This window comes from Chroicocephalus ridibundus, chromosome 2, assembly GCF_963924245.1.
Source record: "Chroicocephalus ridibundus chromosome 2, bChrRid1.1, whole genome shotgun sequence".
Lineage (NCBI taxonomy): Eukaryota > Metazoa > Chordata > Aves > Charadriiformes > Laridae > Chroicocephalus > Chroicocephalus ridibundus.
The window spans coordinates 80,124,573-80,138,979 of record NC_086285.1 but is presented as its reverse complement, the minus strand read 5'-3'; the positions used below and the strand labels follow the sequence as shown (position 1 = coordinate 80,138,979).

General features: G+C 35.4%; 1 protein-coding gene across 3 annotated transcripts in view; it reads left to right on the top strand.

The window, feature by feature from the left end:
- Nucleotides 1-14,407, top strand: part of RELCH (RAB11 binding and LisH domain, coiled-coil and HEAT repeat containing) — an 84,404-nt gene that overhangs the window by 24,217 nt on the left and 45,780 nt on the right. For 2 of the 3 annotated variants that reach the window (XM_063326063.1, XM_063326060.1), the window contains exons 3-10: nt 2,860-2,931; nt 3,040-3,095; nt 3,205-3,318; nt 5,113-5,316; nt 5,410-5,501; nt 6,493-6,801; nt 11,200-11,275; nt 11,689-11,784. In XM_063326063.1, the coding sequence (XP_063182133.1) occupies nt 2,860-2,931; nt 3,040-3,095; nt 3,205-3,318; nt 5,113-5,316; nt 5,410-5,501; nt 6,493-6,801; nt 11,200-11,275; nt 11,689-11,784 (1,019 nt within the window). The remainder of the gene's footprint in view (nt 1-2,859; nt 2,932-3,039; nt 3,096-3,204; nt 3,319-5,112; nt 5,317-5,409; nt 5,502-6,492; nt 6,802-11,199; nt 11,276-11,688; nt 11,785-14,407) is intronic. The other variant, XM_063326061.1, reaches the window with a different exon arrangement.

Genomic DNA, 14,407 nt, shown 5'->3' with positions numbered 1-14,407 from the left:
GAGTTATACGTGTTATCAGTTCAGTCAAGTACAAAGTTAAACTTTAGCTGGCTTTATCAATGCTTTTGAAGAGTTAACTTCACTAAGGTACATAAGGAGAGGGGGACAGCAAGATCATGTCATTTATTTTAAAAGTCGGTGCTTGACAATGGTTACAGAGAAAGGGGTTAGAGGTTGCTTTGTTTTTTATTTAAGAGCTTTTTTTTATTTAAGAGAATGTCATATCATCAACAAATAGGGGTTTCCAGTGTTGATTTCATTAGTAAACACATTGAGTTAAAAATCATTACGTATTTTGGTAGAAAATTGCATTTCAGTATAGCTTCTAAAACAAAGAGCTTTTAGAATTTGATTGAAATTATGTTGTAGCTATTTACAAATACTTATGCTTCTATAAAAAACTATAACCAAACTTCTTCAAATAAAAGCTAAATTTGTGACTGACTTAAGCGCATCAGGGTTTGTATGGTGGCAATTATAATGATGGCATTAGTAAGACTAGGAGGTGAGGTACAACTGTAACAATGCCGTGTTGTAGTAGAAGTGTGTGGCTGTTGTGACATGCTGCCAAGTATCGACTTCTCAGATATAATATGTCCAGAATCTTCCACTGTATACAGAGAAACATGCAGCAGAGTAATCTACTTTTAAGGTTGAATGGGTAAAGTCCTAATGGCTTCTAAGAATTTTCAGCATCTTGACAGTTTACTAAAAACTAATTCTTGCCGTCTGACATGGGTTTGTCTGACATGAGTTTTTTGGCTTTCTACGCCTTCAGACATGTCTTATTCCTATTTTCCTTAATGGGATTCCTGATTTTTTTCTGATTTGTGTTGTTTTTCTAACTTTTTTTTTATTATTTATATCATTCTAGTTCAGGGCACTCCTGATCTGCAACTGTTCTGGTCTTTGAAAATATTTTACAAGAATCCAATTTTAACACATAGTCATTTCCGTCAGAAGAATTACTTGATTTGAATTCTTTACAATTTTCAAAAACTAACAAATTAGTAGCTTACAACTTAGAATTGCAAATGTGAATTAGTAACTCAAATGCAAGGAAGTGCTAAAATTATTAGATACTTTACTACAGAGCATTTTTCTAACTTTGTTGCACAGAAGTATTTGCAGATCAGCATTGCTGAATACTAGAGAGATAATACATACTTTATTCATCGTATCCTCAGTTGCGCTTTTGTATCGCTGCAGTAAAATTCTGTGCATCAAACAAGTTACTTTCATGTAGCAAGTGTGGTGGACTGTAGTTATTCCTTCAGTTTTTATGGATAAATGCAAACTGAGTGAATTTTTTTTTCCATGCTTGCTAATTATCGCAAGACTCTTAAGTAACAGATTTTCAAAAGAGGAAACAGTTTTATTTGTAGTCTTCAGTAGCATTTCTTACAAGCAAGAACCCATGCAGTGTTTCTGCTATGCATTGTCCTCCGTGTAAATATTTCAAAATGCCATGTTAAATTGTTTCCAGGCAATGATTAAAAATCTCATTAATATTTCCTTATTAAAAGTAGCTACAACATTTTTAGTTGTGCATGGGAATAAAGTAAACGTTAGATAATCTATTTAGAATAGTTTAACACTTCAGTATGGTAGCTGTTCTGTGCTCATCTCTTCTAGTTAAATAGAATAAGAATCCTTTCTGGTAACTGTATATTTAAGTGTGATGAGATTAATCTGAGAATTAACGAAATGCATGTAATTATCTGGTAATTCCTTAAATAGGTTCCCTTAGATGCTCTAACTGTCAATGGCAAGAAAAAAGAACATTTACTATATGTTTTGCAATGGTACAGGGGTTTAAAATTTGAAGCCACAGTATACATCAGACTTCAACATCAAAACACATGAAATACCAGTGCAAAGCAAGCACTACTGGCTCTTTCTGGAGGAAATATTGGAACATGAGACACACGTAACAGTGACCAGGGGAGTGGGGAAGCGGAGCAGGTGATGATAGCAGCTAGAATTAAATATTTTTGAATCTCTAAAGTTGAGTCTAGATCATTGACAGTGTTGTGTAGTCTAGAGTCACTGGAAACTTTTAGAACAACGGAGCAGAAAGATTTTTTGTTGCAAGCTTTTCTGTAAGTACTGTATGAAAGCTGCATATTTTAGGGTTTTTCTAATCTTGTGTGTCTCTTAAATGTATTCAATTGAATTCAAAATCTTAATCAACTCTAGGGTATTCCTAAAAAATCCACTATTTTTAAATAGATGTAAAATGAGATTATTTTTAGTAGTAAAATAAAATATGTTTCAAGTTCTGCCATTTAAACTACTAAAATTTCAGTGTATAATTTTATTTACAAAAAAAAAAGTAAATCTGTAGTCTCAATGGGACAGTACATTCACTTCATGGTTTAAGCTTTGCTACATGGAGACAGCTTCCTCTACTGCCAGCATGTATTTTGTGTCCTTTAGATCTATCCTTTTGATTGCTCACGTACTCCCCTTGCCCCAAAAAATCAAAATGTTTGACAGTATCAGCAGATTGTAAGAGTGGGGAAGAAATAACAAGCATTTCCCAGTAATATGCAAAGTTAAAAGCAAGCAAAAAGAAAAAAAAAAAAGACCCCAAAACCCTACAGCGAGTCCTTGTCAGACAGCTTGAAATTTTGATTTAGCTAACTTAAGGCCAATGAAACTATGGAAAATGTTCACCAGTTTGCTTTCAGACCAACTCTGCTGCATGTGTTCATAAGTTCCATAAAGATTGCATGCTTTCTGTTTAATACAAACTGTATATTTTTTTTCACACCCATCCTTGCTTTTTATATTTTATTTTTGTTTCCCTTGCCTTGGTTGGATGCCTGTGTGTGTTTAATCCAAATCCCTGTCCAGTCCTGGAGTTTGAACTGCGGAAAGCCAAGGAGACCATACAGGCCCTCCGAGCCAACCTGACTCAGGCTGCAGGTGGTGTACATAAACCTTTTCTTAAGTCTCTACTTTGAACAACGTAGAAGTAGCTGAGCTCATCCTGTGTGAAAGAGTAAAACTTAGTTACTTTTTTTTCCTCCCCAGAAAATGAAGTTCCTTTGCAGGAACGAAAAAATTATAAATCAAGTCCTGAAATTCAGGTAGGTGGCTGGTGATAACTGAGCTTTGCATGGACTTTAAGATGGATACGCTTCCGTAGTTGGAAGGAAGATGAACCAAATATGTAGTGTATTGTTTTCTTTTTTCCAGGAGCCAATCAGACCTCTTGAGAAAAGAGCTCTAAACTTCCTAGTAAATGAATTTTTATTGAAGAATAGTTACAAGCTTACATCAATAACATTTTCAGATGAAAATCATGATCAGGTAAAGTTTTCATGTGTTTTTTTTACATGTCTGCTTTCCATATTCTGATCTTGTCTTAAACTCAAGTGAACTTAAATGATATTTCCTGTACATGTAGTTCACTTCATACATATGAGTGACATATGTATGAATATGTTAGTATTTTCATATATATAAAGCATGGTTTGAAAACACAGCACTTCGAGGAATATTTTCCCAAAATTTGTAGGATGGAGACAGAATGCTTGCATTCTTTAAAGGAAGGAAAGCAAGAAGATAAAACACTGAGTTATAGGTACTTACACACTTTCCTGGGTTCTGATGGACACCCTTTCACTTAAGGATCTGGATGTAGTAAAATTTTGAATGCAATCTTTTCCTTAAATTGTACTGAGCTGATTTGCGCAGGATATATAATATACGCATTGTTTGTCATCTCCTGGGCATACATATGTGTATGAGTATACTTAATCCTACTGTGGCACTGAACACAGTCTTGGAGAAGCTCTCAGCAATAAGATGTTATCTTATGTTATCTTAGATATTTCCAAATATAGCTGTGCTTTGATGCATTTTTCTTAAGATGATCAGTTTTACTGCATTTCATGGGAAAAATTTCTTCAAATGTTTGGAAGGTTCTGCTTACATTCTGACTGGTAGTGGGTGAACAAAACACCCAGTAACACGAACACCTGATATATATTCAGCACAAAACTGTAATATTGCCAAAAGAATGAAATATTGAATTCAATATTAAATATTGAATTTCAACCAGTTCTATCCATAACTAGTCTTCCTATATTTTTCCTACAGTTCGTATCCTAATCTGTAAAGAAAATAGGTTGTCACTTAAAGTTTTGGGATCATCCACTGAAGATTTGAGTTTAACAGTGCGAGGTTTCATACAAATACTTGTGAGGATACAGCCCTGAATACAGAAATGAATAATTTAGCCTTACTTCTTATGTGTTGGCAACTGAAAGTGTTTTATGTTGTAAGACAATTAGCTTTTCTAGATTATTCACATCATTCTTTCAGAAATTAATCTTTCTTCAAATAGGTGTATGTAACCAGACTATGGAAAAATATAGTGAAAATTGTGAACAGTAGGGGAAAAGTTTAAAAAAAATTTTTTTTTAAATTTAATGTCATTAAAGACACCATCACAACTCCTGTATAAGAGTGCAGGCACTTACTTATATGTGCGGACATGGAATCATCTTGTAATAATAGGACAGTAGCATGTCAGTCAGAAAAGGAAGGACAGATAGTGATGGTTTGAGGCAGGAGGCCCTACTATTGTTTAGATCACTACACGATTAACACAGTTAAGTTCAAATTTCACTGAGAATATGCACCCTGTCTGTCAGTCATCTATAGAGCTATTAGAGTGTCTGCTTCTGGAAAATTACATTTGTACTTGTGCATGAGATGGGAACAAAACTATACCTCTTTGAGTAGAAAGCTTTCTGTCAACTGCACTGGCTTCTGCTAGAATTTGATCAACGTTATATCTGATTCTAAAAAGTGTTCACGTCCTAGAAAAAAAATAAATTGTGATCTGTGTGTTTTTGGAAGGTCCTCTCTTTAGTACATTACCTAGAGCAGCCTTTAGGGTGAAACTGCTTTGGGTCATGAAGTGGATCCTTTTTCTACTTTTGTTTCTTGCTATCTGATCTAAGCTTTCGTCTGCTTTACTAAATGCAATTTTGATGTGATTATTTTGCTGTTGTATGATGTGCAGTCAAATAAGGAAGAGAAACAAAAATAAAAGTAAGTATATTGTATGCTTTAGTTTCTCTTATTTCTTTGAAGGATTTTGAACTTTGGGATGATGTAGGATTGAACATTCCAAAACCTCCTGACCTGTTACAACTCTACCGTGACTTTGGAAACCATCACGTTGCTGCGAGAGATATGGTGGACGTATCAGTTGGTATAGAAGATGATGAGTTAGAGGCTGCTACTCCTATACTTGGGACCGTCCCTGTATTTGAAACAACACCACAGTCAATAGAAGTAAGAGATTGTACAGAAGAAATGTTTTCAGCTGTTTGCAGTACCACTTCACTTCTGTTGTACTAAACTCTTTTGTTTCTATCTTGTATTTAGCAATGTTTAATAGTGCAAAAATTAGAAGATCAAATTAGTGTGTTAAACAGTGAGAAATGGTCTTTGATGGAACAAATCCAAAGACTTGAGAGGTATGTACTTACCAATCTGCTCGACTGCTGATAAATGTTGGAATAACTTCTCAATGTTCTTCTAGCACATATATGAAAACTTACACTTATAAAATTACTAGGGGTTCTTCAGAGCAGGGCAGTCTTTCTCTTTTATTATGTGGTATTTAATTTACAAAAAGGAAGAGTCTTCAAACTGATTATTTCCCTTTTATTACTCACATAATTTAATTTTGTAATCACTATTGTTCTTTCAATGCAACTTTTTTATTTACTTCTTTGAAAACAGAATCAGTTCTGATGTGTTTTGTGTAGGTTTTCTCTTTGGTCAGCTTTATTTCACTCCTTAGTACTATGGCGTATACAGCTTGCAAACACAGTTAGAAAGATGTTTGTTTTAATGACTTATTTCAACACAGTTTTTCTTTCTACAGAGCAAGACTAGTAGAAATGACAGTATCTTTAACGACAAAAAAAAAAAGTCTTTAAAAGTTTGGTCAAACCGTATGATTCTGTAAGCTGTAAGATATCATTCCTCTTAAGAGATGCACCAATGCAACAAATGGGCAAGTGCATAATTTTTAAGTGGCTTTATTGACTTGCATAGTTACCACTTCAAAGACAGGTGGGATACGATATATTAATTCACCGCTATAGTATTTTAAGTTTTGCATCCCAGATAGAGTTCTGTCTCATGACAGTTTGTGTTGCAGTGCTCCGATCTCAACCAGAAGCAGATAGCACTATTGTTATTCACTTATTTCATTGATTCACTCACTCTGCCTGCAACATTTTTCCTGCTACTAATTATTGACTAAAGAACTCCATTAAACCAGTGCCCATTTGAACAGCTTGTGTGATATTAGTTATTAAAGGAATTTTTGAACATACTGGAGTTAAAGAGGGAGCTCTTCAGTATGTTGTCCTTATTTCTGTGCTTCGGTCTTGTGAATCCAACAACCTTCTCATGAAAGCTACAAAAATATGTCCTTCTTTGCTTTTCCTTTTTTAGTGAAATAGATTTTCTCAAGAATGAAAACTTTGCTGTGTCAACAGTTTATGGTGTAGCTCCCCATCCTTCTTTAAAACAAGTGCCTCTCACAGTCTCAGAGGACAATGGACGGTACTTGGATATCAAGAGCTCTGAGAACGACAATAAACATGGAAATAATGAGGAAACAAAACTTTCTTTATCAGCTGAAGTGGATTCAAGGACTTCTAAAGATGATACGCTAAATTCTGTGCCCTGTAAAGAAACAGAGAAACTATCCTCTTGTGCTCCGTCAACTAAAGCTGCAGTCCACTTTGATAAACCCAATAGGTTAGTGATAAGTTTTAAACTGGAATGCTTTAATTAAAACTTCTTGTAAAGTGGATAGATATTTTTATAGCAGTGAAATTCTGCAGAATTCATAGATAATTTGTGTTTTGAATGCAAATAAAGGACTTAACATACCTTTAGGGTACAGTGCCGATATTTTCATATTCTTCCTAGTCTTTTGGGGAAGAAGTACATTTGACAAACCTACATTTTTAGTACTAAGTTTAAGGGTTTCTTTTCACCTCCTACTTGTTTCTAAAACCAGTCCTGTTTCTTGCACCAAGAACAATAACAAAAAAAATAGCTGGCATCAAAATAGTGAGTGGGAAGACAGGATATTTCCATTCTCCTTTAAATTTTAATTTCATAATGAAATCTCTTCTGTTTTGCTTGAAGAATGGTTGGGAAAATTTTTACTTTTCCTATGTAGATATGTATAGCTCTCTTAAGGGAGCTCAATGAATCTGCTACTTTTTTTTTTTTTGTGATAATCAGAAAGAGTATCCGATGATATTCTGCTTTTTGAGTTTTTGATTTCGGGGCAAGTCTTTCCTTGGTAACTATGATTCTTTTAATTAAAATAGGGTATTCATATTGTGCTATTACATGGAGACTGAGTTTTTGTGTCTGGGTGTTCTTGGGAAAACCTCTCTAATCTACACAGTCTTTTCAAGCACTATAGTGGAGAGGGAAAGTAACATGTTTAAGTAATAGATAAACCACTGTGTAGCCATCGGGAGTAACACAGGCCACAAACTTTATGAGGGTATGTACAACTTCTAAAATTCTTATTATGGACAAAGATGCCCAAGTAGCTCACCTTATGGTCTTACCGTTGCTATTCGTAGAGGAGCAAGTAGCCATTCTGCTTTGTATTTTGTCAGTTTCTTTAGTGCGCTTTTGCTGGTGATGTTTCTAGAATTACCTTCCATCTGAAAATACCAAGTAGAAATCTGTGTGATATTCTGTGCAAATGGAAAATCGATACAAGCTGCGGCGGGGGGGGGGAAGAAGGAAAAAAAAGAGTTGCTGCCCCTGCTATTAATTAGCTTTTCTTGCAAACCCGAAGTAAGTATCCTGTTTTCTCTGGATTTTCTGAACTTCTTGTACCAAGTCCTAGGGGAAGGGGCACTTTTTCAGTGATATCTTAACTTTAGAATTGAACAAGAGGAAAGATTTCTGATTTCTGCATACAGTACTTTAGAGTATTACTACGTATTTCTTCTCTCCTAGTTAAATATACTAGTGTTAACAGGGAAGTAAAACTCAGCTTAGATTTTTCTGGAAAGTTTGCAGTGGCTCCATTTAATCTTTCCAGACTTCTTTTTTCTTTAATTGCTTTCATATCCTAGCTGAGTATTTACACTATGTAATAATCAAAACTTACAGCTGTCATACGTTCGTTGCTATAAACTTGTCTACCCACTTTAATCTGTGGCTTTTTGCAAGTTTCTTTTTTCTCAGAGTGACTGGGCATGCTGGGAGGCATTAAGTGCATGAACATCAGATTGATGGTTTGGGGATAGTGAGGATGTGTATCAAAATAGGATGAGATCAGTGAGTGAGGAAGGAACTATGAGTGTCTCCAGTGGGATTTATGACAGTAGTCTCTAGAAAAACAGAATCTGTTTTGCTGCTCACAGGTGTTTTCAAACATAACTGCACATGGATTTATTTGAAAAGTAGTTGAATACAGCCTTGAATCCCCATTGAGTTAACTTCAGTAGTCTCCTCAAATGCAGTTCACTGCAGAAATAAGTAATGCACGTGTGATACATAGCCATTTTTGTTTTGGGCTTAACATGTCAGAGAAGGGTCAAAGGAAGCCATATTTGATACAGTATTTTATAAATCCGTATACTAAATTTTCTTCGTGGATTATGCGCTTGGTTTGTAATAATACAGTAAACTTTTTCGTTACGATTTATATGATTTGTTAAGTATTTTGAGATCTGTGAGAGAAGCACAATGGAAGTGCTGGGTATTTCTTTCTTTCAGTCCAGGGGTGGTTATTTGCAGAAGACAATTACTACGATTAGCTCAGAATCTATTAAGGGGTATTAAAAACCAAGACTGGTTCCTGAAAGGCAAGACTGTTACAACTGTAGCTAGGGAGTGGATTCTTAGCATAAATCTTGCCCAGACGGGAAGAGAGGATAGAAGAGCAAGTGAGCCTGCTTTGTATGACTATGCTCAGAGCAGCTGTGCGTGGATGCCTGCAAACAAGGACATGGCCATGGTTGGAAAAATGCCTTATCTAACAGATTGCAGTGAAAAGCACTAGCAGCAGTTTGAGTAGACTGTACCACATGTATTTATTCAAGACATTTTAGGTGTTTGGTAGTTTGCACCAAATACAAGGTGTTTTCTGTATATAGCAGTCACTCCTGGCTTTTTCGGTGAATTGACTCCTTTGTCCCCATGTTATATGGAATAGAATAGTAGTGGTTGGGTTTCGTATTCACCAAACTTCCTTATATTTGAATATCTTCACTACTCACATCTCTTGACCCTTGAAAAGACTTGCTGCTGACTTGTGTGCAAGAGGTCTGTCATCGTTTGTCCAGCATAGCCATCAAGGATTTTATTAAACTTCATCAAGGAGAAGCTTTCTTCATTCTAAATATAGTCATCAATCGTAATGGGATCCATGCTGCCCACAGCTTGCTGTTAATTAACCCACAGGGAAATTCAGTGACATGTTGTCATACTTAGTTAGTTTTCAGTCTCTGCAAAATGGGGCTAGAACCTTGCCCTTGTGTAGGATTTTAATTAAGGTTTCAAGTGGGGAAGGATCTGACGTTCTGCGGAATGAATGCTGAGGTGAAGCACAGCTTGGGCAAAGGGCTGGCCAAGGCCTTACCCCTCTATTAATGTTAAGCTGCTGCTTTGCAATGCTTGCTGCTATTGTCCCAGTGGAAATAAACCTTAAAGCCTTGAGTAGAACCTGTAAATCTCTCATTCAAGAATACTTTTACAGAATAAGGACATACTGTTAAGCAGAGCTCCTTTACAACTTGCTACCATCTGAGTCGTTTAGTAACTTTTTAAAATTGGAGTTAAAACAAACTTACTTCATTAAAATTTAAAACATGTTTTAAAAACCTGTACTGTCAAGAAAGAAACTTGATTTTTAAGTAATAAACATAAATTCTTATTGATCATATTTTGTAAATAGTCAGAAGAGGAAAACTACTCTGGTATATTTATCCGTATCCTCCTGGGTTAGTCTAAACAATTATAAGTAGGAACTTAGATTCTCTTTTTTTTTTTTTGGTTAGGAAAGGATGAATGGTGATGTATTTACTCTAAGTAGTGTGATCTTCCAATCTATTAGATAAAAAAGAATATGTCCATACAGATAATTGCATGTGCGTAGGATTTTGTGCACTCAGGTGCACAAAATAGCATTTTTAGGAGCTGAAAGGCGATACCACTTCACACATAAGAAATAGGAGTTGCTGCCTCCTGTCATTAGAGGATTCAAACAGCAGATAATGATATAGGGTGAGATGCTTTCTGTGCATGTTTTGGAAGACAAATGTTCTTTTTCCTCTCTCAGCGCAGTGGATGAGGCAGCATTAGATTAGCATCTAAATACAGCCGTCAGATAAGGCAGAGGGAGTTGTCATTACTGGGAAAAATAAGATGCTGCTGCTTGCCTGTTTTATGTAATGGTTAATCCAGTAATTGTTTTCTGAGAGCATTTCTGCCAAATTGTTCTTCTCAGCCAGGGTTGTTTTGAGACTCTTCTCAGGCTTTTATGTGTATGCTTAAGGCTTTGAGTAGCTCGGCTGTGTTGGCTGGTGCTGTGCATGGCCGTGAGGCAGTACTTCTAGAGACACACATCTATATTAGTGGTTAGGCAGCGATTTAAGGCTAGTTTTGAGGCTCTCGCTGTACATTTGAATCCAACGTTTAGATCCCAAAGTGGCAGTTGAGCAATCTCTATTTAATCCTGAAACTTGTAAGTGACTGTCTACTCAGACGTTTTTTGCAATGTGCAGAATCAGAGCATTAAGCAAAAATACTGTTTCTTGTGATTTATGTGCCCCCCTCCTCCCCAGTTTGCGTAATTGTATGCTTCCTCTTGTATTACTAAAGCTTCCTTTTCTTCATGCTTTAGTTCTATTTTTGTCTGTGCAGCAGATCGAAAGATGTTACATTTTTTTCAGAATTAAAAATGATTTATTAGGACACCCATTTTTTTTCTTGCCACATATTAAACACCCTAAAAGTCAAAGATAATTTTAAACAAAAACTTCTGCAGCATGCTCCACTTAAAACATGCTTTCTGAACGTCATTTTACTTGGCTGGTTAAACCAGAGTGAAAGGACTTGTTCAGTCACCTTTCTAATCTGTGCTTTCCCCCCCCTCTCTTTTTGGTGATGTTTCAGGAAATTATCACCAGCTTTCCATCAAGCACTACTGTCTTTCTGTCGGATGTCAGCAGACAGCCGTTTGGGATCGGAGGTATGTTTCCCACTTGACATAAATTAGAAGATACTTTATTCTTCATGGCAGCAATAGTTAAACAAGCAATAATTGCTTTGAGACAAGACTTATTAACATATATGGAAAGATAAATTTATGTGCATGAAACTTTAAAAAAAACAAACCCAACTTTCAGATTTTAGCTTAAATATGAAACCTAGTGATAGATATGTAATTACTGAGAAGTCTTGAGTCTCTACAAGTGGATTCATTCTTTTGAAGTTGCTGCCAGATCAAAAACTCAGGGCTTAATGTGTGTGATTAAATTAAATATTTTCTGCTAAGTGATCAGCTTGCTGCAATTCTTATTCCTTTGAAAGGGTGTTTTTTTGTTCCTTTGCTTCATTTAAAAAAAAAAAAAAAAAAAAAAAACAAAGAATTTGGTTTTCTAGGTATCTCGGATTGCAGACAGTGAAAAAAGTGTCATGTTAATGTTGGGACGCTGCCTGCCTCATATTGTTCCTAATGTGCTGCTTGCAAAGCGAGAGGTGAGGAACCCTGAAATTTTACTTTTTATTTTTACCAGGATGTTTTCTTGTTCATTTTGAAGACGTTGTGTCTAATTTCGTGAAAGTCTGTTACTTGCAATCATGTTCTTACTTTTGTGCATGCATCTCTGCTCCTAGAAAATGGTTTTACACCTCTGTCAGGTGAGTTCAGTAAACCTGCGTGGTATCCTAATATTTCTTCCTTTGCTTAAGGCACCATCAGCATTCAGCAAGACTAACTGTTACTGTAGGTCCATCTGTTTGTAGTAGCACAAATGTTTTTGTTAGAGAAGACCATGGCTAATGTATATTACAAAGAGCAGAGGATATAAGTTCAAATATTAAATTTGGGTTATTTTATCTATCAGTTTTAGTAAGGATTAATATTCAGGTTCTTTTGCAGCACTATGTACTTCAACAAAAAATTTCTTTTACCATCTTTTTCTAGAAGTTCCATGCATCAGCCAAGATAAGGTTCATCAAAAGCACCCTGTCATAAGAAAACAAGCAATCTTGCTTATATGTTTTCCTTAAATTTAAAATGAAGCTAAATAAAATTATGAAAATGTAATGTTTATTCTGAATGTAAATGAAGATGGTGTTTTGTGTAATCATTCCTACTATATAGTGTAGAAAAGGAAGACTGATTGAAGATGGAAAAAAATGATGGGTGTTGTATTGCTTTGTTGTAAATATTGCACGTTACTGAATGTATAAAAAATAAAAATAAGAAAATATATCAAACAAAAATTCAACAGCCTTATAGTTGACACTGAAATAAAGGCTTTGAAGTACCATAGCTTTTTAAGTAAGTTTTAGTCCTTGTTGAGGGGACCTACAGTATGGTAGATGTAGTAGTGCGTTTTGCATAAATTCATTTTAAGGCTTTGAAAAATCCTCAAGAAATTTGTACTGATCCTATAATCTAAAATTTTATAACATACGAATAATTATCAGCAGTTGACATGGTGAGTTTGAGATGTACCATGTTTTGAAAGTCTCAAACTTTGTAATGGGGGTTTTTTCTCCCTTTTTTTTTTTTTTTGAGGGGGTTGGGGTGTTAACCGGGTTCTCTGGAAATGGTTCTGTTAGTAGTCTTTCAGCATAATTCTGTGAATGTTCCTGGATCAGTGCTTAATTTCTGATTTCTTATTTATTCCTTTCCTTCCCTCTGCTTGGCAGGATGTGGTATTTTGGCTTCTTTTCACAGCTTGTAGCATAATCTGTGTAACGTATTTGATACTTTCGTGACCTTTTAGGCTATTTCCTAATTCTTTTGTTTTACAGTTGAAGTTATATTTGATTACATGTTTTTCGGCCTTAAACAAATAATCTGTTTCAATTTGATTGAAAAAGCCGCAAGTGAGAATTGTGAAACTGGATTGCGTAGGATGCTTAATGTTCTGAGAATTGAAATTTGCTTTAAAAATAGATTTTCTCGGTTACCCATTGCTATAACTATTGTAACGTTCTTTCAGATGTAGTCATGGAATTTGATGGAAAACTTGGCTGGACCGTCTGTTAGTATTTATTAATATCAGTATTATGAAAAGCTAACCTAAGAACTAGTCTCTCTGCTGCAAGGTACAACTTTGGGTCTTGTCCAAAAAACAACCTTGTTACAAGAGACAATTTTACAGAGTTGTGGTGTAAAAATATACCAAAAGATCACTAATTTGAGAAAGATACGTAACAGCTTCCGGTTATAATGCAAAGTGATCACCAGTCTGTTCTGAAAGATACAGTGGTGGTATGTAAGATCTTATACTGTCAGTGTGTTAGACATCAGAATTAAACACAATTTTGTGATGACTCCCCAAAGTACCTATCTTTGTTCTTTAAGCATCCGTTATGTTGAAATTGGTTGCAAAGCCTTAAGCTGAAAATGTTGTTCTATACATTTTCATTTTGGAGAAACAGGGATTGTGGAGGTTGACAGTCTCTCAGTAGGTATTGTCCTTTACCGGAGATTCAGAAGCCATTTCACCAATGTTTTTAACCCTCTTAAGGTCAGTAGCAGCCTGTCTGACTTGGTAATAAGTGGTCCAGTAAATATTACAGTTGACTTCTGAGCAACCAGTTAGCATTGGAATGTCTGAGGCATTTCTGAAGTTATTTGTTATTTTTGTGTACTGGTGCAGCTTTAATCGTTCTTCAGTGTCTGTAGTTTAGGTTCCAATGGAAGATAAGAAAGAAGGAAAAATATAATATTGAGTAGGGTGGCTGAGGAAATCATTTTAGTTTTTTCTAAAAGAGCAGTTCAACTGGGTAAAATCAATAATTGCCTAGGTAAAATCAATAATTGTGATACCATCATATAGGATAATTGCCTGAAAGTAATTCATAGTCATTAAAATTCCATGTATTGACATATAAATTTAATTTTGGTTTTATCCCAAGTGTCTAGTTTATCCTAACTGCTTGAAAACATGTATGTCAATATTTAGATTTGTACATGAACGCACTCACAAATGAAGAAGATACTGCAAGCCAAACAGTAATTGGAATGAACAGTAACAAAATCCTACGAACCAGTTCTTCAAACCAAACCCCTCTGGCTGGGTATGCAGTTTGTGATAACGCTTCTTGCAGATGAGCGGCTTGAGTTCATAAAATTTCATCT